Genomic DNA, 27607 nt, shown 5'->3' on the forward strand with positions numbered 1-27607 from the left:
TATCAGCTGATGACATATGACACGTACTTATGTCCGAAGGACGATCGCGGATATCTAATTCCGATTCCGACAGAATTCCTACCATTCCAATTTTTTCCGTGCTCATAAGTGGTGTACCTGGCAGGACAACGGGTCCTTCGACAGACCGGTTTTAACTATTTGATTTTTTTCGATGTTTATTATTAATTATTATATACGCAAATACACGTTTTTAATATAACACGATTAATATAAACGCGATATTGAACAAGTTCATTCAATTTAATTAAAATGAGTAACCAAAAGACAGTACCGAACGGTGTAAAATTCCTCATTGGTGGGACTTCTGGGTTTGTGTCCTTTTTTTACATTTGTCCTGATATATGTGACGTCATTGTAAATAGGTAGTCACGAGACAGTTCTGAAAAATAAATGTATATTATTTTTTAATAGTTATGAAAAGATTTCGCAATCGCTAAGCTCGAGTTTAAAGGTCAAGATTAATTTTTATCAAAAGTGTTTCTTGTAAATTACATAACTGACATTGTAATAAAAAGTAGAAAAATAATTTAATTTTTTGATGCTGGTGTACGTGTATGTACGCGCGCGCATGTGTGTGTATTCTATTAGTATACTATAAATAGATTTATAACTTTGAACAAGTTCGTACAGATTCTTTTACATATTGGATGTGCTGTAAAACAGCGTATAATTTTTAATGATTTACAGAAATAATATTTATTTATTAGTTTTTACATATTTTTTTAAGTATTTTGATACATTAGTTGATTTTATTTAATTCTTAAAAGATGAAAAATGTTAATTTTTAATTTTAATAATTATTTAAATTGTTACAATAATGAATCAAAATATCAGAATACACTTATATTCTGAAAACTAATTTTTATTAAATATAACTCTTATTATAAATTATGATATAATTCTTATATATTATTAGGAAATTTAATTATGTATGTCAGAAAAGTAATAATTTCTTTAGTTTTGAAATTATCTGATAAATTTAGAATTTATACTTTTTTCCATGAGATTAAGATTGATAAAGAATATAAAATGTTTCATTACAGCATGGCAGCAACATGTTTTGTGCAACCATTGGATTTAATAAAGAATCGTATGCAGTTAAGTGGCACAAAAACATCAACATTAAATGTTACATCATCAATTCTTAAAAATGAAGGTGTCCTGGCATTATACTCAGGTTTATCTGCTGGTTTAATGCGACAGGCCACATATACTACTACTAGACTTGGTATATATACTTGGCTTATGGAAATTGCTTCGTAAGTTAATTTTTTATGTATTAGTGCTTATTATACATAATCAAGATATTATAGTTATGTAAAAATAAAATGTAAATTTATTACATGGGACAATTGATAAATAATGCACATGTATGTAGTGTAAACTTGTAGCAGCAAGAAACAATGAGCCTATAATATGAACTTGTAGTTGCAATGTTCAGTTACAATGTCAGCAAATTTTTGGCAAACTATGAAATTTTGTCATTGTGAATCAGGGTATGTCAGTATTGTCAACAAATCTGGCAGTGGAAGACCAGTTTCCATTGATTACTGAACAACAGCTAATGAAATCAGTTTTACTTCTGCAAAGTCTTTTCTTCATAAACTTTAAACAGCAATGTATTTTAATTGGCGTTACGTTTTCAATATTTAAAAATTCAAACATTGTGCGTTGATTGAACTTTGTTGACATATCCTCATCATCACACAATGTTATGTTAACAGGCACCAATTTGCAATTACTGTAGGGAAAAAAAATAAAATTTGCCTCTATTGTGGCTGAAGATTGTAATTGCAAGTTCAAGTGTATGGCATCTTACTGCTGCAAGAAGTTAACGCTGCAAACGTGTGCATTATTTATCAGCTGCCTCTTGTATTAAGAATATTTGCCTTATTTAGAAAAGATGCACAACCAAGTTTTATTGTAAAGGCATTACTCGGTATGGCGGCTGGTTGTGTTGGAGCATTTGTAGGTACACCTGCCGAAGTAGCTTTAATTAGGATGACAGCAGACGGAAGACTACCTATTGGTAATTTTTATTTTTTTCTATGCAACAGGATTAGTAATTTTGTATATATTATTAATTTAATAGAGGGAAGTCATTAATACTAATAATATCCTATTTTATTTATCAATACTATTAATAATACTAATAATATACTATTTTTGGTTTATATTTTTTTAACAAAAATTAAGAATAAAACTGAATATAAATATAAATTAGAAAGTAACATCAAATTATATAGCAGTTTTTATAGTACTGTTTCGCATTTTGCAATCATTACTATTTGATAACAAAATATAAGTCTGACAATCCAAACCCATTCTTTTTCTATATCCTATGTATTTAACTCTTATACTTTTCATATTGGAAAGAGAAAAAAATATAAATTATGCAAGAAATTCAATCCTGGAATGTAGAAAGAAACAAACCTACAGTAAATAATAATAGCAGAATTCAGATGCAGTCCTGTAAAAAAGGATTTAATTATGAAGTAAATTAAGAAACTATAATAAAATATATTTATATATATTAAACAACCATTTTTATAAAATCAAAAGATTAGAGTTAAACATTATACAACAAATAAACACAATTTAAAAACTAGAAAATCAAATAATTAAAAAATTAAATTTTTTGAAATCAAATACATAAAAAATCATTTGTCAAATGTGAACTAACATTTATATCAAGCAGAGAAATTACATTTAAAACGGTTCTATGAAAACAAGAAAAAGAAAAAAAACATCAAAACAAGACAGAAAAAAAACAGTTTTAAGATAAGCTAGAAATGTATTAACTGGATTATCTCCGTGTCTACAGGTTATCTCTATACCTTACACATTTCTTAATAGTTTATATGCAATTCTATACTAAGGGCTCTTGATTTTTAAAATATTAATTTTTGTTCTTTAATTTTTCATTTATGTCAAATTTAAACTAAGATAAAGCTATGTAATAATTCCTTTATCTAAAAAGATGGTTGTTCTTCTTGAAATTATTTGAAATTACATATTTTAGTATTTGATTATTTTTAATTTGTTCTTCCATGTTTTAGTTAAGTACTTAATTATTATTACATTTGTTGTTCTATTGTATTAAAATTGTTTTAATTTTCAGTAAAAAATAACGATGAGTCTAGCTACACCCTTGGTCTTAATCCATTAGTGCCAATGTTTTGTATGCAGCAACATACAGATTAGTACGACGGGTTGCCTATTCGTGCAGGCGCGCACGGTAATCCACAATTGCGTAGGCTTCGACGCATTATGTCGCGAGAGTAGCGACAGTAAATTTGCACGAGCAGAACATGAAGTCATGATGAAGTCAAAATGACATCAAAATGACATCAGTTGTGGATTACCGTGCGCGCCTGCACGAATAAGCAATCCGTCATACTGATCTGTATGTTGCTGCAACACCCTGTACATTGCAATTTAACTTTATCAGGGCGAAAAGGAACTGGAGGGGGGGAAGGAAGCAAACTCAAATGTATTATCATGTAATATTATTTAATGCCATCTACCAACTGTGAAGAACTAATATAATTCCCCCCTTCTTTCTCTTTCCTATTGAATTTATGTATTTTTGGCAGTATAGTCTTGATGGGAAATGATTTTACTATTGATTTAATGTTGTTGTTTTTCTTGCTGCATTTTTGCTTAGTACTTTGCGAGATTGTGTTTGCTGGATTTTTATTATTAAAGCTTGTATATCCTATATAATAGGAGGGCTTTTTTGTAATTTAAATCTATGATTACAGCTGATATTCATAGTCAAATCTTATATTTAAGACCATCTTAAGTACTGTTTTAAATTGTTATCAATTAAAGAGCTATATTAGCATCTTAAGACATTACTTGAGATATCTTGAAATAACAATTAACTATGAATACCAACCTACGTCCAAATATAGACGCATCTTCGAGAAAGCTACCGTTGCGCCGCGTACTGTGTTCTTGGCGAGAAAAATCTATCTTAAGATGAGGAGACTAGACCGGGAATTGAATACAGGACCTTCTGCTTGCCGAGTAACTGTTCTTCCTAATTAAGCTATCTCACACTGTGGTACTTCTCTCGCTTGCCTACTTTTATTTTACAGAATATTGTAGAATAGAATAAAATAGGGTTTTTTTTACTTGAATATTGAATAAAGTAAACTTTAAAATTTTATCGCGATTCTAGAATCTAGGACGATGAGTAGCATCTTGTTCGATAATTTGGTAGATTATTATATGGCTGCAGTGTTGCTTTTATTAGCTGAAAGTATGGTAATAACTGTATTCTTGCTTAGAGATTTGGCTTTGTGGAGGATATTGGCTACTTGTGAATGTTATTTGCTTGTTTTAGTGGAAGTTTCTAAATGGATGACCCTATTTAATTCAAGATTTTCTTTGAGGTTTTATTAGGCGAAATTGCGAAATTGGAGCACAAAAACTAGGTGACAGGATTTTGTCAAATAAATTTCTGAAAATGTTAAGTAAGAAGATTAGTGATTGTTACATTTATGTGAGCTTTTTGTATTTTTATTGTTGTTCTGCGAACTATAAACGGCATATATAAATGAAATCTTCCAAAGGAACAACTTTGTATCAGATTCCTTCTTGCCCTAATGAATGTTCATAAAACGTTGACACGATGGATTAAAACATGGAGATAATCTGTAAACTATTTAGCATTCTTGAAGAGAACAGCATGAAAGCTTTAAAAGTATAATATAAATACTTAAACTAATCTAATATTGTCTATAATGTACTCACTGTTATTTAAATTGCAGTTTTCATTTTTGAAGAATTCGTTTTTAGCAGATTTTTTATATAGAAAAAGCGATATATGCGAATATAATTCATATATTCGCATACATGGCTTATATATGGATTTTTACTTTTTTAATTATCTTAAAATGAATCGTGTCTTTTTTATTACAGTATTAATATAATAAAGTGTTTAGTTTCCGAAAAACAAAGTGATATAATTTTAAGAGGTATATATTATTATTAGCAAAGCCATTATACACAGTCATGTCTAAAATTATTAGACATCTTCGGTAACGACTAAATTCCGCGTTAGTATTGTTAGAAAAATTCAGAACAAAAAAATTGCGAAACATAGAAATATTTTTTATTGCAAAATTGCAATACTGCAAAAACGTTGCAAAATGTTACAATAATATTGCAACGATGATAAAATATCCACTCTTAGAAATATTGTAATACAATATTGTATGATCTTGAAAAAGAAAGTTTTAAATCTATAGTGCAATGTAAAAAAAGAATTATAACAAACAAAGAACGAGATAAAATATTTGCTTAACTATAGAAAATTAATGGAAAATTTATCGAAATAAATTTCAGAAATCACAAGGCAGGTAATAAAACATAAAATATCAATAAAGTGAAAATAAAGACTTGTATTTATAACTTTGATTTCATTTTTTTATATATATAGCTATTAAGATACAAAAAAATATTAGGGCATTTTATATGTATAGCTATTAAGACACAAAAAATATTATTAATCTAATAATTTTAGACGTGACTGCATATAGTGCATATCCACATACAATTAAAATATTTAAAGAAGATAAACATTTATATTATAAATATATATAAATATATGAAGATATATATACATATATTTATATTACACTTAAAATATTTAATATACAGTTTTAATATTTCAAATGCTTTAAATACAGCTGATAGACGCAATTACAAAAACGTATTCGACGCATTATTCCGTATAATTAGAGAGGAAGGTCTTTTTACGTTATGGCGCGGTGCTATTCCTACAATGGGACGAGCTATGGTTGTAAACGCAGCACAGTTGGCATCGTATTCTCAAGCGAAACAAGCATTATTAGATTCAGGTTTGTAGAAACATTGCATTTATTATTAACAGGGTTGGGTACTAATTAGTTATTAGGTGTACAACTTTGCTTCTGCCGTTTTCCAATAGGCTGTAGCGTTAAGTGGTGGTCGAAATTGTAAGCGACTGAAAAATTAAAAGAACGCTGGCTGAACTCGGGATCCCTTGTTCCACACGATAGCTCTCTCACTGCTAGTCCACACGACTCCAACTGCTCTTGTTTATGTTTTGTACGCTTATAAACCCAAAATTAGAATCACAGGATTCTCTCTATTTTATCGACACGAGTCCTTCTGACTCCGAATATCTTACAAAATAAATAGATCGTAGACATCATACAATAAGCTTAGGCATTTGTAAACATAACGCCATCGAAATATTAGTCGATTCGTGTCTGCATCATAAAGTTATTCTCGAATGAAAATGTCAGCTTACGAGCTAAATTCTCGTCATTTGCGGGAGATTTTAATTTTTTGCTTTAATATAAAGAAATCTGGCTGAGGCTCATTGAATGCTCTTAAATACGTATGGTATACGAGGCCGCTGTTAGTGAAAGAACGTGCTGAGAGTGGTTTCAACGCTTCAAGAACGGTGATTTTGACGTCGAAGACCGACCACGGTCCCTTGGTGGAACCAGCTCGACGTAGTGTATTATGAGCTACTAAAACCGACTGAAACAATCACAGGCGATCGATATCGAAAGCAATTGATGCGTTTGATCCGAGCACTGAAAGACAAACGGCCGCAATACAATGATAGTCACGATAAAGTGATGTTACAGCATGACTGCTCGATCCCATGTCGCAAAGTCCGTCAAAATATACTTGAAAATGGGAAGTCCTACCTTACCCGCCATATTCTTCGGACATTGCTCTCTCTGACTATCACTTGTTTCGATCAATGGTACACGGCTTGGCTGACCAATACTTCCGTTCTTATGAAGAAGTGAAAAATTAGATCAATTCGTGAATCGTCTCAAAAGACGACCAGTTTTTTCGACGCGAGATTCGTATGCTGCCAGAAAGATGGGAGAAAGTAGTAGCCAGCAATGGACAATACTTTGAATCGTAAATGTATAACCAATTTTCCACAATAAAGCCTCGAATTTCGAAAAAAAAAAAAAAAAAAAAACAGCGGAAGCAAGTTGTACACTCAATATAAAATTAAAAATAAAATAATAAAGATAAAAAGCGTCAATAGTTTATAACTTAGTCAATATTAAATGAGTTCAACTTATTTTATTATTTTTAAAACACGTAAATATTGTAACTTTAATTTTATTTCTTAAACTAAAAATTCTTTTATATATGAAATTTTCGCGCTTTAATTATGTTATTATTTATATTTTAATCATAGAAAAGGATTTATAATTCTGTATAATCAAGAAAGATTGCTTGTGCGAAAAATATTGCATTTAATCAGTAGAACAGATCTATCGCTAATTCCTCCAAAGCTGTTTTCGGGTACAGTTCTGAAAAGCGCAAACCTGCGATCGCGCTGAAATTTTAACCAAAGCTTACCTGGCCACATACGGAACATTTTTCGTAATCAACTTTTTCGCTATACACTATAGAAAATATGTCTCCTTAGTCTTACTTCGTGGTTTTCGCATTAATCAAATATCGACATTAAAATGTGTGGATTAGGTTAGGGTTAGGTTAGGTTAGGTTAGAAAAAATTATGGGGAGGAGGTGCAGGAGAAGGGCGGATAGAAAAATTTTGTTTTATGTTAAATTGTAAAAAAATTACTTTTTTTTCAAATTTATAATTAAACTTTTGTTTACGTTAAATAAATATATATAATTTTTTAATTAAAAAATTTTCGCATATTTAATAAAACAGAAATTAAAAAAAATGTTTGACGGGATCAATTTAACTTCTGCCGAGTTATTTTGGGTCATAACAGCCAAAATAATAAGTTTACGTAAAAAATGTATATAATCTTTTTTGTAGAGCTATTTATGAGCTTCATTTTTTTGTTTTAAACTTTTTTCTCTAAAATCAATATTTTCGAAGATATTTAGTAAGAACTGTAAAAACTTTGAAGGGGGTTGGGGGGCAAACGAGGTTTTGTCGCCAAAAATCCTTTTAGGGACTTTCTTCTCTAATCAAGGGTAAACTTTGGTTAAAATTTCAGCGCGATTGGGTTTGCGCTTTTTGGAACTTTATCCCTGTTTTCAAAAAAGTGGAATGGTTGTAATTAGTCCGCTTAAGGAAATCCTAAAGTGCCCGTCAAACTTGATCGGGGTCGACAATGCAGTCATTCGTGCATACTATTAACAAGATTTCGTATGTTTTTCTTTTACAGATTCGGAAATCCTTTTCTAGAATTAAAGTATACGTATTAATATTATCATATGAACTGGATTTTATACCGAGAATAAACAAAATGTTTTTCAGACTGCTCTTTTTCTAACCTATATCTAAATTTGCAGTTATAAAAAGTTCATGAAACTAATTTTTTTTAAGACTTTTAATCTTAGTTTGAATTACACGATATTGTTCGTATATGCTATCCCAAGAGGAATACGGTTTTATTTTGTACATATCTATCGTAGATTTTGTATACAAAGCAAATATTGTCATCAAGTGACAGTTCTACGTACCAAAAATGTTTTTTTTTTTTTCGTTTTTGATATTAAATCGACCGTATTCGCTTAACTTTTGGTGCGTACTTTAATTTTGTAAAAGAGTTTTGCGATTCTATAAAGCCAATTAAAAGATTAGTTTGATGAAATGAAAAAATGTCGGTAAAACAGACGACTTTAGGATCCCCTTAAAAACTACGATAATTATTAAATTCAATTAAGAGTGACATGGTATTGTCTTTTGTAAAAAGTTTCTAAAGAAATTATTGATAGTATACAAAATTTGTTAAATTGACTTTACAGAATTAACAACTTATATATGTATAGTACACATAAGAATCGCAAGATATTTAAACTTAAAAATGTATAAAAATTATGTTATCGAAAAAAATTTTGTTGTAACATAATTCTGTGACTTTAGGATTCCTTTAATTTTATTTAATTACACAAATATTAACTTACTCAACCCTGGTTATTACATATTTATTATAAAATTATGTAAATGTGTTACTATTTGCACTTTTTAAATTTTTTATTTTAAAATAGGATATTTTGAGGAAAATATTGTATTACACTTTGCAAGTTCTATGATTTCCGGTTTAGTCACCACTGCTGCCTCTATGCCTGTAGATATAGCTAAAACAAGGTATTATATAGTTAGGAATTTCATTAATTTTTAATAAAAATTTAATTATTTTTTAGTACAGCATTAAATTTATTAGTTTATAATAATTCTTTTAGAATTCAAAACATGAAAACAATAAATGGCAAACCAGAATTCACGGGTGCAATTGATGTCCTGACCAAAGTTATAAAACACGAAGGATTGTTTGCATTGTGGAAAGGATTCTTCCCGTATTATGCGCGTCTAGGGCCTCACACGGTTTTGACATTTATTTTCCTCGAACAAATGACCGCTACTTATAAAGCATACTTGTAATTACAACTGTGTGCGCTTGCGGAAAGTTGTTACTAATGGTTTAAGTAAGATTCTGTTGTAGCAGACTTGTCTTGTTTACGCTTTGATTTATTATATATTTTTAGAAATAGTATTTTTACAATAAACCTATTTTATAGCATACTTATTGTCAAATATTACGCACACAATTGTAATATCATTTTGTATAAATATATACAGGATTCACAATTTGTAATAAAAGTATTTGTAGTAGCTTTTACGAAATAGGTTGCGTGTAGCAAAATTTTTAATTTTGGAAAGAGGGAAAGTATATCTTCATCTTTAAATTGAAGAAGATAAATTTCTATTTCAATATACAGTTTATGCATTTTAAGTTTCCTGCCATACTGTGTGTGTGTGTGTGTGTGTGTGTGTGTGTGTGTGTGTGTGTGTGTGTGTGTGTGTGTGTGTGTGTGTGTGTCGTTTAAGGAAAAAAGGCAATTATTTACATTAACGATTCCTCATCAATTTTGATTCCTCACTTTTAAATATGTTGTCAAGGTCATTATTCTGAACAACTTTTCCTTATATGTTGCCGCCATTCGGCCTCAGTTTTCGAGTTATTTAATTTCTTGCTTCGATTTCATTAGTTTTGAAACAGGTGGGAGCGTAGGGTGCGTAAAACGCTTGGGTGGGGTACAGGAAGAGAGGCTTCGTCCCTCTGCTCTGCTCTGTAAGCATGCAGGGGAGAGGTGTGGGTAGACCTCGTTTCGCATGGAAAGCCACAAACGTTGTTTTGCTTCATGTGGTATAATAATAAGGTATAATAATAATAGTAAACATTGACAGTCTACAACTTTACATGATCGAGAAGTACACTTAACCAACACTTCTTTGTGTGGTTTCACACACACACACACACACACACACACACACACACACACACACACACACACACACACACACACACACACACACACGGGAGGAGGGAGGGGGTGCAAGGGGAGCTTCGGTCTCCCTCCCGCATCCACCTCGTTGGTAGGGGTGCCCTGGAGTGATCAAACAGAAGTGATCAAAAGTACGGTGCGTATTTTTATTGAGAAATAACTATGTCAATTAAGTCGTAATTTACAATCAACGAAGTACGCACCGTACTTCTGCACACTTCTGCCCAAGGCACCCCTACCGACAGGGTGAGTGCGAGAGGAGAGGGCCAAAGATTCCCCTTGCCGCCCCCGGTGTGTGTGTGTGCGTGCGTGCGTGCGTGTGGCCACAGCGTGTGTCGTATCGTATTTAATAAACTTTTTTTGTTAATAAGTTTTGTTAATAAGTGTGTATAACTCAGAAACTAAGACCGAGTGGCGGTATAAAGGAAAGTTGTGAATAATGACCCTGAAAACATATTTAAAGGTCATCAAAATCGGTGAGGAATTGCTAATGTAAATAATTACCGGAAAAAAATCTCTGGACTGGTTTCTTGCGGAAATTTTATATTATTATTTATTTAGTCTACAAAAACCATGTAAGTCCATTTATTCAAAATTTGGATTATTCAAGATCTGGAGTGCCGAATTTTCCATCAATAATGTCACATCGTGAACAAATGAACAATTTGAAATAAAAAATAAGAAATATAATAAGTAATACATATAAAATTTGTGCAACTAAATAAATAAAACCAAATAAATCCAGAGGTTTTTTGTATTAAATTGAAATTAAGGTTAATTTACAAACAACTTGATATAATGATAAAGGTAAAGACAAAAAAAATTATTTTAATAAGTAGAAAGCAATTTTTTTTCACTTTTTAGTTACAAAAATCTTTTATTTCTCTTTATATAAATATGATAGTTTTTATGTGGGCATATAACAAATATAAGAACAAAATTTTAGACTTTAATATTTTGAGGACTTATTAAAAGAAAAGAATCTTTAAATGTACATATTTGCTTTTTGTGAGAAATTTATATTTCTATTTTTTACTGTTTGATCCTTGGCAGAATAAAATTAATCATGGATAGAAAAAAATGATTTAAAACTATAATCCAAATTTTGAAAAAATTGACTTATTTTTGTAAAAAAAAAACTCTTTGATTACTATGGCAATATAACGGCAACGAATTTTAAATAAAATGAGATGATGGTATAAGTTATCGGAAACTTATTACCAAAAGATATATTGTATCACAAAGACATCAATTTGCCAATAAATGTGGACTCAGTTACTACAATTCTAATTGTATTGTTATAAATGTCAACATGGACACGTTGCTGTCTGGATATATTCTGTGAATATATGTTAGGTATATGAAAAGTAATATCATTTTTATAAATAATATAAACAGTTGTAGTAAATTATATTAATAAAATAATTTTATTAATATAATTTATTCAATTGCCATTATCCATATAGTACAAAAGCTTGCAGCAGCAATGTTTCATATTATATTACAATGTTACAGAGACGTTGCAAAAAAATTTCTTTACATTTCAAAGATATTGTGAAAAATAATAACTTATGCTTTGTATCGTACTGCCGTCAGATGAACGTGGCGTAATTATATTTTTTTGTAATTAAAAAATATAAAATTAAATAGCATAAAAAATGTATAGCATTATGATATTTTTCACTTATGACCTTTTTAGAAAATATTACCTTAAAGGTGAATTTCTAAAATTGAATTTGAAAACAAAAGTAAAAGAGATATATTTTAATAGTACATTTTTTGTTTTTTGGTATAAAAGTTAATTTGATGGCATATAATTTGGCACATATTCCTGAAAGTTATCTGTGCCAAAATGTGATAATATAGTTATAATGATAACTGAAACATTATCAGAATATCAAAACATATTGCTGCAATATTGTATTTAATATTTTTGAAAGCGAACATTTTATCCTTGTTGTATGTTGTAACAATATTGTAACAATATTTTTGCAATGTTAAAATTTTGCGATGAAATATATTTTTGTGTTATATGGATATGTTCTATAATCGCTTATTTCTAATGTTGAAAAATCAGCTTTACACGGCTTTTTTATATAATAAGAAATGCTCCAATGATCAGAAAAGATAATAGTCCAATGGAATATTTCCAATCCTAGTTCTTTAATTTTTTGTTGTGTTTATTGCTATAGCAAGTATACTTGCAGTTGAATATGACATACTGTTTACATTTATTTATAAAAACATTATTTCTTAGTAATATAAGTCCCCCTAATGCTGAGCCCGTCTGACACAAACTTTAACCTTATACAGCCATTTGACAAAGCTATTTAGTCATTGTTATTCATAATGTTATTTTGTATGTAAAAGATTTGTTTTAGACATACTCTAGAATCTAAAGTTTACATATATCCTATGTAATGAGAAGCTATTGTTACTAGAGATAAAAAGTTAGATGTGCAATAAAATATTAATATAAAAAAATGTGTCAACAATTGTACATTACTGAAATAACAAAGATTTAGTAATAAAAAAGCTATTTTGAATGTAAATCTACTATATTTTATTTCCAAGTGCAAAAAATATATAATAGAAATGGATAAGTATTTTATCAACAAAGTTTTGAAGATTAAGGGCGGGTTTATCAATGCTCAGCTAAGTTAAATTTGACTAATAGTTAAATACTAACTGTAAGCTATGTGTTTATCAAAGCGGAATAACTAACAGTTACGCATAAACTGTTGGTTAAAGTGTTTGTAACAAACACTTTAACCAACAGTTTATGCGTAACTGTTAGTTATTCCGCTTTGATAAACACATAGCTTACAGTTAGTATTTAACTATTAGTCAAATTTAACTTAGCTGAGCATTGATAAACCCGCCCTAAAAATAAGACTATCAATAATAACACAGGACTACAAAATTTTTTCGAAAGTTTACTCGGATCCTGTAGTGGAATTCTGTGTAATAATAATAAATATTCCAGTGGCCACATGTACCTATATCTGCATACTTACACAAAATTTATTATTATTAATCTCAAATGCTTTTGTTACTATATTACAATTTAATTGTAATCTTTAAATATTCAAGATTATAATTAAATTTTATTATTATTAAAAAAAGAACATTTGAGATTAATATTAAATTTTTATGTGTAAGTATCTGGATATAAGTACATGTCTGGCCACTGAGACGTTTACCTTAATTGATGAGTCTATAAGGGTGTTTCAACGCACATGGGTCAATGCTTGTAAAAAGGTAAAAGGGACCGAGGTGAACATAAAAGTCCAATATTATCTTGAGTTAGGTCTGCAAATAATCGAGATATTAACGTATGGAATCTGCAAATAATCTAATCAATTTCTATCGTAATTGTGAACAGTAAATAATAAAAGCTTATCATACATTTACGATAGATTGTTTTCCGTGTTATGGCTCATGCGGATCGAGCTCTTCCCTCGGCGCACTCTTATTCGCATAATTTGAAAAATTAATACTTCGATTGGACTACCGGTGGACCTAACCCGAGACCTAAATCAAGACTTAACCAAAGACAATATTGGACTTTTATGTTCATCTCGATCCCTTTTACCTTTTTACGAGCAATGACCCATGTTCGTTGGGACACCCTGTATATATTAAAAATATTAAAAATAGCAACTTTGTTAAAAAGCCAAAATTCCTACACAAGGTTTTCTTATTAATTCACATCAGCTTGAATTGTTAAAATCTTTTGTTTTATTAAATTGATGAATCTGCCTTATACTAAAAATGAAAACAATGTAAATATTAGAAAAGATTTATAAACTAAATATTTATATATTTTTATACAGTAGAATAACACTTATGACTACTGATCTATTATGGTGTCTTGCGATGTGTTGGCTAATGGTAATAACTCAGGTTCTGTTATTATACGTCCACATGAATCTGATGATCTAAAATTAATCTGGATTTTAAAAAATGAAAAGAAACAATATTTTTAGAATTACAAATTCATGTCGATACAACTTACACATCTTTTAGAAGATGTAAGACTTGTTTATGTTCTATTCCTTCCAGCCACAAGTTCAATAATTCCTCTCGTTTACATCTCAGCAATTGTTTGCAGGCATTCAGATTCTCCTTCACTGCATGAATTTTTTCTCGCGATGATGTAACTTTCTCGGACAGTGCGCTAAATATCTATGAATATATGTATATAATGTAATAGATGATACATACTTGTATCAAAAACTATAATTTACACATAACTATAAATTTACAAAATATAAATAATTTACATTACATGTATATAATATAAATTATGTAAACTATGTTAAATATGTCGTCTATGTAAATGGTGAACTATAAATAATCGAAAATTCATAATCCGTTAAAAATAGTAACAATTATATTTTGTTTCAATTTTTAATATGTACGAAATACATATTAAATTCATATATTTTTACATTCATATATTTTTACTCAGATACAAAGCAAATATGTCTGTGATTGCTTATGATGATGGTAAATTGCTTTATATTTGTCTTCAGCAATTTTGAATATATCATCATTGAACCAACACATAGGCAGTAATTGTGAATATGTATCATCGGTAGTTTAACGGCAAGATAGAAGCACCAAAGTTTACACATAACAGCATTGTATTGGTCTCATAAATTATTGTGGCAACATAGCAGCAACAAATTTTTAGTGATGGCAGTTTGAAATTTGTTAGCAAATTGCTGATAAATTATTATCCAAAGTTATCATATTATGAATGAATTACTTAATGCAATTTGTACAGCAAAAATACATACAGACACATTGCTATCTGAGTATTTCATTAATACTGTAAAATTAAATATATTACCAATTTTAATTATTTTTTTCTGTATTGTATTATTCAATTTATAATAATTTACATTTCTCATGGTGTTTACATGAAAAAATGTGTATACAATACGTAAATAATATATGCATAATTTTGAAATTTATAGCACAACTCTATTTGTAACAATAACTGTTCAAGTTTCTTCCTAAATTCAGACATTAGTGATTCACATTTACCTGCATAACTTCCATAAGATCCTGATCATGCGATGAAACTAATTCTTCTAGTCGTTGATCGCTTCGTTTGTACTCCTTTTCCAACTTTGCTTTCTCAATCTCACGTTGCTCATTTGTTTCACTTGCTGATAAAGCGCGGATCACCGAAATCAGCAAACCACTCTGTAAAACATGAAAGATACATGAAGATTTACTCAATAATCTGTGTGTTAATAGAATTTCAAATGAGAGAATCTTTAATAAGATTTACTTGCCGTTTCTTTTGTTGGCTTAATTCCTCGTGGTGGTTTGATGGGAGGTGTTACATTCATTTTATAGTTGTAAGTAGCAACACAACAGAATTAATTGCTATTATTTAATTCTTAATATAAAAATATGCTTTGCTATTAGAGCATTAGATATTTGTTTAGATCAAATATGATTTGCTAATTCAGTTTACATTTGTTTTTATTAATAAAAAAACTTGTGTCTGAGATTAATCCTTCATGATCAATGCACAGATCTTTTTATCCTTATTTTTCCAAAAATGTACGAAGCGTATTCCACAAAAATATAAGGACTAAATTGATTGAGCTCTCTTGTTCTAACAATTCGAATCTTGATTTTAGTCAGAACTGTTAGAAATCACACAAGATCTATGCCTAACCTAATCTTTCGTCAAAAATACAATCAAATATAATGATCGCACTGAATTATTTTGTTATGTTGACAACTTCTTAATCAGCGATTAAGTTATTGCATATTATAATTTTAATCGAAGCAGCGATGCAAGATCAATGGAGATCGAAGCTTTTTACACATTTTTACAGCACGCTGGCTGTATGTGGAGCCTGGAGGGAATGATGGCTGACAGCACATTAGTACACCGACATATAGGCCGGTATTCATAGTCAAATCTTATTTCAAGATCGTCTCAAGCAATGTCTTAAGATGCTAATACAGCTCTGTGGCCGGTATTCATAGTCGAATCTTATTTAAAGATCGTCTCAAGCAATGTCTTAAGATGCTAATACGACTCTGTGATTGGCTGATGGCATCTTAAGACAGTACTTAAGATGATCTTAAATATGAGATCCGACTATGAATACTGGCCCTAGAGATACTATAACAAAGGGTTTGTTCGCGTCGCCATGCTCCGACATGCTCCTACTCACTCCAACGCATTCTAATAGGTTGGCGTCATCGGAATCAACGTATTGGAGTGCGTTGGGGTGAATAGGAGCATGTTGGGGCATGCGACGCGAACAGACCTCAAGAGATTCGCCAATACGTTAACGATTTCTGATTGGCTCCTGTCGCTTGGGGTATAACCGGAAGTATGAGAGAGAAAGATAGATATAACTGACAGAGAAAGCCTAGCCGATCTAACCTGTCACCTGTCACCTGTCAAAAGAAAACAGAGTAAACCGCCATCGAAAAGCCATAGTATCTCTACGCGTACCAAGTGCTCGGTGTAAACTAGAGCATAGAGTGCGTTCGGTTATGATTGGTTTTTGCTTCTAAATCCAACGAAAAACTAAAGGCAAGAACCAATCATATTAAAGAATCACTGAGCGCTCACTGATCTACAGGGACTCTATTCTTGAATTCATTTGCAAGAGAAACGTATTCGCAAATTCTGTTCTTACAGAAAAGTTAGAAATTTATTGGCTATCGTATGGCTATTAACCAATAAACTTACAATTTTCTGTTAGAGCGAGTATTTGCGTATACGTTTCTCTTGCGAATGACTTCAAGAATCGGGCCCCTGGGCCCCGATTCTTGAATTCATTCGCAAGAGAAACGTATTCGCAAATTCTGTTCTTACAGAAAAGTTGAAAATTTATTGGCTATCGTATGGCTTTCAACCAATAAACTTGCAACTTTTCTGTTAGAGCGGGTATTTGCGCATACGTTTTCTTGCGAATGAATTCAAGAATCGAGCCCTTGGAATTCTTTTAATCATGTTATCTAGAATGTGGTAAACATAATGCTACAAATGCTTCAAAACTCAAAGCGTTTGATTGATTAAAAAAACAAAAATTTTACGAACTGACCAATTAACGAATGCTTTGAAGTGTTTGTAGTATCAAGTTAACCTTATTCAAAATATGTCCATTTTCCGTTTACTATACTAGTCATTGTGCTATACAGGGTCATCTTTTCTATTTATTTGAAAAATTACAATATGATAATAAGAAGAATAATATTTACATAATAAAATAATAAAATAGTGAAATCAATAAAAGTTATGTCTGATATTTTTTGCTTATGTTGTAATAAAATTATTATAACATTATAAAAAATTATCTACATCTCAATTGAATCAAATTGCTCTATAATATATAATTTTTTTTGTTCAAAATGTCTACAATAGTTTTTTTGCCAAATTATTCTGTATATATGTGAAAAGAGAAAATTCAGAATCAATAATAATGAACTGGTTCGAGGGAATATAATTATTTTGTATTGAAAACAGAATTTTGTATGTATCACGCACACACGCACGCACGAATGCGCGCGCACGCACAGTGTTCTCTATCCTCCTCTCCCTCTTGCGTACGCCTCCTAAGAAATCTATACTACATTTGTATGTTAATATAAGCAATAATATAAATATTAATTACGCATATACGTATATGCGCGCGCGCGCGTGTGTGCGCGCGCGTCTGCACATAAAAATGTAGTATAATTTATAAAAAATTGTATCATTATATAATTAATATATAACTAGAGTTAATTATATAATTATTTGTCTCAACTATAAATTCTTACACAACACTACACGCACGCGTGCGCGCGCATATTTCAAATAACGTAAGGCTACCTTATAAGAATTTGTTTTCTAACAATGTAGTTGAAAAAATAGTTGGCTTATCTGCTATAACAATGCTTAACAGTGCTGAATAGATTTTTTCTCAAGCATGTTTCTTTTTAATTATAAATATAATTCTTCTCATAAAGTACAGTAACTAAATTTAAAGAACTTTTACAAATATAAGAAAATAACCAAAAACAAAGTTGTTACATGGGATAAGTGTGTACTGCACAAGGTAATTTTTATACATATACCACAGAACATAAGAGTAGAATATAAAGTAGAATATAAATATTGAACTATTCCATTTAAGCACCAGTACATCTTTGAAAAATAGATCCTGAATTAAATTAAAAAAAAAAGAAAAAAAATTAATATATGCCACTACTTGCCATAAAATAAAAAAAAAATTGAATCGTATTATTTACAGAAATGTACCCTGTTAATAAACAATCAAATTACACATAATCGGTTATACTTGTGATGGAAAACAAGTATTTAAAAGGTCAAAGGGATTTTGGAAGAAGAAAGTGAAGCTTTCCTTTTACATCTGTGGTAACTGATCGATCGGTGTGGCAAATTTGAAATCTTCTGGGAAGAGTTTGTTCGCATGTGGATACATTAATTTATACGATTGTCGGATCGTGACATCCGCGACGCCGGCGATATCGCCAATTTCCTTCTGCGATCGCTTATCTTCTGATGCCTGTGTGTACAATAAAAATTTGTAAAAATAAAATAATGCCCCTTTAGTTATGGAATGTAGTATTCCCGTAATTTCGCATACCTGTGATGCCATGTAAATTGCTGCAGCAGCAACAGAAATGGGCGATCTTCCAGGTACAATGTCGATCTCCACTGCTTTCCTAGCGATATGTGTGGCAGCTTTCTGTACCATATTGGGAAGGCCAAGGTTAGAACAGAATCTGGACATGAAATCACCAGTGGTGATGAGATCTACGCTGGTTTCGAGAGCTTTGAGAATCAATTTAAAGCATCGACCGATTTCTTTCTTGCTTATCTTGCTGACTGCACAAATCTCTTTGAATGTACGTGGTACGCCTTCTTGTCGGCAGGCAATGTATAAACACGCAGAAGCGATTGCGTCGTTTGCGCGACCCTTCAAATTTTTGCCATCATGCACTTGTTTGAACAACGTGTTGGCTCTGTCCACAATAGTTTTCGGTAAATTGATACGATCTGCCATACCGTTGATCTCACGAAACGCATTGAGTAAAGCTCTGTCGGAACTACTCATCTAGAAAAAATATATTTTTCAATTAAGTAGGGAAAAGCAAATAGTACATAAATAATAGTATCATAAATTAACAAAAATTTCGCAATAATTATGTAAAAATGATACGTAGCACTTTGATGAAAAAATTTCTAAATAAATTTTCAGTAATATTTGTAAAAAATTAGACAAATCCAAATTTGAGATATAAATGTTTTATTTCCATACCGTTAATTTTTTATTAAAAATTTTGCCGTATTGAAAGTATATATATATGTCATGTCACAATATTTCTACATTATATTTTTAGAATTGTGCGTTTTCTAAGCATATATATATATATATATATATATATATATATTGTTTTACACATAATACAAAATTTCTAATAAAGTAATAAAATATTCTATTGAACAATTTCTTTCCAATATTGCAAACGTATTACTGAGATAATTCACTATATTGTTACAATTTTGTCAAAATTTCGATATTAATTGCACACAAACATCAATATTTGATAAATCAATTTTTCTACATCTGTTTTTGTAAATATATTTACACAATTATATAGATTGTAATAAATTTGTAATCTATATAAAATTTTGTCTAATTTATTAAATGTTCTATTTTTTGTTTGGTAATAATTAAAACAAAGTAATTAGGAAAAGAAATACTAACCGTACGTCGATTTTGATACTTAGCAGTACCAAAACTATCAAAAGATGCGGCACCTGTTCCTGGTCCAATCATTGTAGACAAATCTGCGCCATTTAAAAGTGGATTCTCTGGGCCACCAACACGTGATGGATCCACTCCTGATTTTTCATTGCTAAATGTCCTCCATTCTGAGCCTACATCTATCACTCTATAAAATATATATAAATGTCACTTAAAAAAAAGCAATTTTATAACTGTTGTAAGATTCTTTAATATAATTTAATGACTTGTACATTTAGATCCGACAAAAGCAAGACCTAATTATAATTTTATTAAAATCCTATAATAAGTTGTAAAACTGCTCTTTCTACTGAATGAAATCAATATCAAATCTATTGCAGATAATTTGTATCTATAGCACTTTTACCTATCCCCTACAACCAATCCACATTCTGAACAAATCTGGTCCCCTGCTCTGTAATCTTCTATAAGTGTAGCATCTGGATGTGCATAACAACAAATTTTGTTTGTTGCATTCCTATAAAGAAAAAATTTCAAGAATAAATTTCTTTTGCTAACATTTTATACATTCAATGTCACTTAAACAAAGAAATTCAATCAAAAAATTTTAAGACTAAAATATATTCAATGTAGCCAATAAAATGATCTGTAGAATATCTGAAGATGAACTCAAGGAAACTTTAAATATAAGATCTGATCATGATATGAATATAAAAAATATTAACTATTTAAATAAAGGTCAAGGAAAATAAACTGTACATTATTCGTGCATATTATCTCAAATGTATTTTCTTCAAACTTCTATATATGTTTCAAGTCCAATCATTCTCAGTATCATGTACTAAATTTACAAGTGTTTCGATACATGTCCATGTAATAAAACGTTATGTGGATAAACGTGCTAAATGTTGCTTAAGTGTGCATTAAATATAAATAAAAATAATATAATAAAGTTGGCTATATAAACTAATTTACAATGTACTCTTTGCTTTTTTTTTATTCTTTTGTTATTTTTTCACACAATGTTTTATCAAAATGTTTCTTTAAATAAAATTACATAGTTGTAGAAAACGTATGTTTCTAGTCCTCTAATTTGAGCCATTTTCTTCAAATAAAAAGTAATACAATTTATCTTATGTTTAACAGAACTGAAACACAAAACTACTATGTTTACTGTTTTTATGCTGAAGAAGTTCAAATTAGGGTTAGAACATAGGTTCTCTAAGAAAAAAATAACTAATAGTCAATTGTTATAACTTCTTGATAAACTTACCTATTAGGTAAGCATGTGTCCAATTTCTTTTTTTTTAATAGACACATATATTTACCTGATAGGTAAGTTTACCAAGAAATTGACCTCATGTAATTTTATCTAAAGAAATATTATATTGGTTATGTGTTTGATATACATTATCAGAATTGTAGATTTTCAATACAGAAGTAAATCTAAGTTGGAACCTAGCTACGTTTATATTGCGCATTATTAGCTGCAATAATTTTCAAATCTTCTGGTTACTTTTACATATCATTGATTAATGTTAACAAGCACTAAAGATTTTAAATTGAATTTCTTTAAGATTTATTTAAATACTGTATGAGAGCTATCATTACTTAAATCTTTTATACAAAGATCTACGCACATAAATGTCAACAGACAATTAAGTTCTTAACCCTGATTTTATTTTTTATAGTTGTAAACATTAATATATGAATTAATCGCTTCACGATCATACAAATTAATTCCGATTTAGTATTAAGGTTTGTATCACATAGCTTAGCCTCGTCGCAATATATTTCTATGTTGACGAGAAAAATGTGCATATAGTGAAATCGTATGACTATATGCGATATTAAATTTTACTTCAGGTACGACACTGATACGATCTCAAATGCAAGTCATGACGACTGTTACATATTTAACGCTCAAAAAATGATATTCACTTTTTCGGAGAGCTTACCGTGATGAACTTGCCATATTTTCACATCGGCACATAAACCAACACTGACCAACACTGTTCAACACTGCTTCAGTGATGGTATATGTTTTTCTTGCACATGCGTGACAAATGCAATCTTTTTAGTTGTTTTGTAGATTTGGTTTTTATTCCCAATGACATTCGTTTATATTCATATGTGATTGCGTGTCAGGGATTTATATCTTCTTTTTCGTTGCTTGTGTAGGTGCTTGTAGGCTAGTGCTCGCTAGTGCAACCAGAGAGAAACCTGAGAGCGGCCACCGCGGCCTTTTTCGTGCGACCGATATTTGACTAGCATCAGCGCCAAACGTGGATGTAAAGTCTGTTTTACATTAATCGCAAGCAGCTAGTTGCGACTTGCGACATCCAATAGGCGCTTAGTTTCTAGTTAAAGCTCGACATTTATTGGGTGTTGCAAATTACAACTGGCGACTGCAATTAATGTAGAACGGGCTTTACATCCACGTTTGGCGCTGATGCTAGTCAAATATTGGTCGCACGAAAAAAGCCACGGTGGCCGCTCTCAGGTTCCTCTCTGGTGCAACTGCAAGGTCTGTCGATGGACAGATAATGCTAAGTAAAGGCGCAGTGTAGGCAACGTACCGTTATTTCCCTAGTTTTTTCCTACCTAGTATTCTCAGACTCTATGCCCGTGCGATAGCGACTGCGGCGCCTATGCGCTTGATAACAAGAGCAGCACTCCCTGTTGAGCTCTCGGAAAAGTAACATCGACTGCGAGTATTAAGGCCATCACACAATGCCAGGCAACAAGCAATAGGAATAGGAAATAAAGAAAGAGAAAGAGAGAAGATCTTTTCTTTTTTTCTCTCTTTCATTATTTTTGTTTCTATTGCCTGTTGCCTGGCATTGTGTTTAGGCCCTTAAGCTAACATTTTTGTATCTCTGTGTCCGATGAAGTAAACGTATTTTATACAAAAGTGATTTATTCTTTGGGCGACATATCTCCTCATCCTGACTAAGGGCGGAAGTCGTAGGATGCTTCCTGCTGGTTCGCTGAGAAGCTGTGAACGACATATTAGAAATTCCCGCGCGTTTACAACCACGAAGTTCCTACAGCAGGGGCTCGATTCTTGAATTCATTCGCAAGAAAACGTATTCGCAAATTCTGTTCTTACAGAAAAGTTAGAAATTTATTGGCTATCGTATGGCTTTCAACCAATAAACTTGCAACTTTTCTGTTAGAGCGGGTATTTGCGCATACGTTTTCTTGCGAATGAATTCAAGAATCGAGCCCCAGGGCCCCTATTCTTGAATTCATTCGCAAGAAAACGTATGCGCAAATACCCGCTCTAACAGAAAAGTTGCAAGTTTATTGGTTGAAAGCCATACGATAGCCAATAAATTTTCAACTTTTCTGTAAGAACAGAATTTGCGAATACGTTTCTCTTGCGAATGAATTCAAGAATAGGGGCCCAGGGCTGCGTTCGGAAACGTCACCCGAGTGCTCTTGGGTATCATTCTATTTTTGTTTCACATAGAACGAACAACAAGGATAGAATGATACCCGAGAGCACTCGGGTGACGTTTCCGAACGCAGCCCAGGGGCCCGATTCTTGAAGTCATTCGCAAGAGAAACGTATACGCAAGTACTCGCTCTAACAGAAAGTTGTAAGTTTATTGGTTAATAGCCATATGATACCCAATAAATTTCCAACTTTTCTGTAAGATCAGAATTTGCAAATACGTTTCTCTTGCGAATGACTTCAAGAATCGGGCCCCTGATCTAAAGGTGAAAGCACATAAGGCCGAATCTACAATAAGTGTAGTAAGCCTTATGTCGTAAGAAATTGACCAATAATATTTGAATATAAGAAAAATAATCGAATATAATTGGTTAATTCCTTATGGCATAAGGCTTATTACACTATTGTAGATCCGGGCTAAAGGCTGCGTTCTGATATTTAGGCCCGGTCTACAATAAGTCGTTAGTTGTTGGTCGTAAGAAATGTAACCAATCACAGTTGATCTTAGAGAAGAATAAGCGAATATGATTGGTTAAATATCTTACGATCAACGACTAACAACTTATTGTAGACCGGGACTTCCTGTCAGTACTGAAAATCTACAGTATGACCTAGTTTACACCGAGCACTTGGTACGCGTATCAAATAGTAAATAACTAGTGAATGTGTTTAATCATTGGCTGATCAGCTTAAATTCACTACTTGATACGCGTACCAAGTGCTCGGTGTAAACTAGGTGTGCTTTCCAGCAAGACACAGTGTAACACAGTGTCTATTAGTGTGAGAAAGAACATGTCAGTGTGTCTCGCTCACACTAGTGGACACTGTGTTACACTGTGTCTTGCTGGAAAGCACACAATTGGTCTATTCTTTCTAGCTGCACTGTTGCACCGGTGCAATAAGTTAAAGTAAGACAAGTATATTTTTTCTCATTCTAACTTATTGCACCAGTGCAACAGTGCAGCTAGAAAGAACAGACCATAGGTCAATACACGCAGCACACTTTATCCTAGGGATATCCCTGGGATGTCATTTTGGGATATCGCAATATCGTTGAATATCCGTGGACCGTCTGCGATATCCAAGGGATATCCAAAGGATGCACAAATGTCCACCGATTTGACATCCTGTAGATATCTCGAACGATATCCAGAGGATGTCCAAAAGATTTCCTGAGATATCGTAATATATTTTAGTAAAAAAATTTGTCAGAATTAAAAAAATTTTTTTCATGATTTCTGATAAATATTCCGATTTTTTATAAGAATTGAAACGTTTCTCAGAAAAACTTTAAAAATGAAAAATTTTGATTAATTTAGAAAATTTTTGAATATTTCCAAGTATTTTTGAGAGTTTCTAAGAATTGAAAAAACTTGAACAAAAAATAAAAAATTTTAGCTCCATAAAACCAACTCAAAGATATTTTATAAAAAAATATTTTGAAATTGTTTTGTTCTAAATTTTTTGTGGGCTTTTAATCTTAGTTTTAATTTACAATATTATTTGTATTTACAATATTATTTGTCATGTAGATTTTGTATATTAAGCAAATACATACTATCGTAAAGTGATAGCAATTATCGACAGTACTAAAAATAAATTATGTTTTTAATATAAATCGATTATTTTTTTTTATATTTTTATGCATACTTTAATTCTATAAGACTTTTACATTTCTATAAAGCTAATTACGAGAATAGTTTAAAATGGGGAATGTCGATGTAACAAACGACTTTAGGATCACATTTTTTGAACTTAAATATTATGAAACTTTCCCTAGATTATTTTTTCTCTAATGAATAGAGTTTCAATTAAAAAGAATGTTTCAATGCTTTTACATCGCTAATTTAAGTGTGTATAGGTAGGAACAAAAATAAAATGTAGGGTCTAAGGGTTAAAAATATTAGTATTTACGTAAATAATTTTGAAGTAATATTACAGTAAAATTATAACAATATGGTAACTCATATCTTACAACTCAAACATTACTTATATCTGAAAGATGTCTTAAAAATATTAAAATAATAAAATATTCTTTGAAAAAATTGCTTTCTTCTTTAAGCAAATATTATCAAAACTATAAAAGATAGAAAACATTTTTAAATAAAGGGTAAGTAGTTTTAAAAGTACTTTATAATAAATTTTTATAATAACATTTTTTTAAGTTTTAATTGAAAAAAAATGTTTTTAATTTTTATTAAAAGATTATTTTTATTATTATATATATGTATGTATATGTATATACATGTGTAAATATATATTATATATACATATGTGTGTTTAACATATAAGAACTTGTAAAAAAAAATACCCCTAGTATCGCAAAATATTGGCGCAATATTAAGAAGTAATATAAAAGCATTAGTCCAATATTGATCCAATATTATAAAACAGATGCTTCACCTTATTTAACTAATTTGTCTAAGCAGCAATATTATTTTAATATTAGTTCAACAATCTAATCAATTTTTTATATTGGACATTAATTGCAGCCTAATTCGAAATATTTTATTGGTGTTACATTGGGAAACATTGGGAAAACATTGGCCAATGCACTCCAATATAATCAATATTTTAGTTGATATTATTTAATATACTGCCAATGTATTTTGCTATTAGGGATATTTCTTATTTATAATTAAATGTACTTTAATATATTCAAAACTTATTAAAATCTGAAAGAAGTACTTGGTTGTATTTTCTGTTTAATGGTATATTTACAAAATTAAAAGGCGCAAAACACATAAAAAAGTCCCAGTTAAATTATATAAAAATTGGCTACGTTGTAGCTTTTGACGTCCTGATTATAAATTTCACAGTTAAAATTTTTATAGATTATCTTTTTTATTAGAGATGTTTAAAGGTAGTAATATTGAATTTATGTACATTAAAAATATATTTATTAATTCGACATTGCAATTTTGACAAGTGGAAGCTTTAGTTTAAAGATTGTTTTAAAGATTTTCTAAGACCTAAAGATTTTCACAGATACTTTAATATAAAAAAAAAAAATTTTAAAAAGATAGCACAGACACACACACACACACGCGCGCGCGCGCGCGCGTGCTTTTCGTTTCCTCGCATCATACATCAATATACACGCATATTTTCACATGCAATATTGAATTAATCGATACATCTTCAGCGTACGTAAATCTAATATTTTCTTCGAACCTCTAGCAAAAAAATACATTCTAAGGTTTTAATCGTGAAATTTGTAATCAGAACGTCAAAAATTACAACATATTTAATTTTTATGCAATTTGATTGACTGTGAGACCTTTTTTTCCTGTGTTTTGTGTGATGTTTTCTGGTAATTGTCCAATAATTGGAAAAAATAAATTTTAAACATATTTATATGTATAAAAACATTTAGAAACATATAATTAATCTATATACATAAAAATAGCCTTCTTTTGTTGACTTGACTGGCAAATTTTACTGTTAATAATTACACCATAACGTTTTGACCTATGGTTCATGTTCATATCAAGTACAATTTAAGATTACATCGATTTAACCATTTTCTACAAAAACATTAACGTTTGGTAAGTCCGTGCCTACGGATTACTGATTTACTACCAAAAATTGTTTTATTTAATAAGATTTTAAAATGAGACTGCCAAAGATCTGCTTGTAATATTGTCCTTCGAATTGGAAGCTCGTGGAATCCAGTATTGCATGCAGAAAATGTGATTATTCTGCTTTGGCGACTTGTGAAATTTTATTTCACATATATTTTACATACATATTTTGACAAATGTTTGTGAGCTTGTATAGAATTTTACTCGCTTTCAAAAGTTTATATAATAAAGAAATTTTTTTATAGTAAATCAATGCAGTCTTACCGAACATTAATGTTTTTGTATTTGCTCTATAGAGCAAATAGTCAAATTGATGTAATTTTGTACTTAATAAGGACTTGAACCCTAAGTCAAAACGTTATAATGTAATTGTTAACAAATAAAATTTGCCAGTCAAGTTGACAAAAAAAAAAAAAACCGTTTATTTTCGTCAGTTATTACTAACGACAATAAGTTATATCTTTGTATTAACCTAT

General features: G+C 30.5%; 3 protein-coding genes and 1 long non-coding RNA gene across 4 annotated transcripts; 1 reads left to right on the plus strand and 3 right to left on the minus strand.

Moving 5' to 3' along the window:
• Positions 1-10: 10 nt before the first annotated feature.
• Positions 11-10994, plus strand: LOC105832217 (mitochondrial 2-oxoglutarate/malate carrier protein). The gene is made up of 6 exons (XM_012672958.3): positions 11-329; positions 1065-1280; positions 1920-2050; positions 5721-5891; positions 9025-9124; positions 9220-10994. Exons 1-6 carry the CDS (start codon positions 271-273, stop codon positions 9416-9418), a joined length of 876 nt encoding a protein of 291 aa, XP_012528412.1. The 5' UTR covers positions 11-270; the 3' UTR covers positions 9419-10994.
• A 3115-nt stretch (positions 10995-14109) lies between these two features.
• Positions 14110-16325, minus strand: LOC105836705 (exocyst complex component 4). Its single transcript, XM_012680929.3, has 4 exons — positions 15633-16325; positions 15379-15540; positions 14342-14511; positions 14110-14264 (listed from the first exon to the last, which is right to left on the minus strand). The coding sequence occupies exons 1-4, from the start codon at positions 15687-15689 to the stop codon at positions 14177-14179; spliced, it is 477 nt and encodes a 158-aa protein (XP_012536383.1). The 5' UTR covers positions 15690-16325; the 3' UTR covers positions 14110-14176.
• Positions 16326-17801: 1476 nt separating this feature from the next.
• LOC105830164 (transcription initiation factor IIB) lies at positions 17802-22332 on the minus strand. The gene is made up of 5 exons (XM_012669335.3): positions 22046-22332; positions 20494-20604; positions 20088-20274; positions 18963-19433; positions 17802-18881 (listed from the first exon to the last, which is right to left on the minus strand). Exons 1-5 carry the CDS (start codon positions 22078-22080, stop codon positions 18720-18722), a joined length of 966 nt encoding a protein of 321 aa, XP_012524789.1. The 5' UTR covers positions 22081-22332; the 3' UTR covers positions 17802-18719.
• Positions 20851-22022, minus strand: LOC114254191. Its single transcript, XR_003625559.2, has 2 exons — positions 21445-22022; positions 20851-21360 (listed from the first exon to the last, which is right to left on the minus strand). It is a non-coding gene; the product is annotated as an uncharacterized LOC114254191 (long non-coding RNA).
• Positions 22333-27607: the final 5275 nt, after the last annotated feature.

The sequence above is a fragment of the Monomorium pharaonis genome, chromosome 2, assembly GCF_013373865.1.
Source record: "Monomorium pharaonis isolate MP-MQ-018 chromosome 2, ASM1337386v2, whole genome shotgun sequence".
NCBI lineage: Eukaryota > Metazoa > Arthropoda > Insecta > Hymenoptera > Formicidae > Monomorium > Monomorium pharaonis.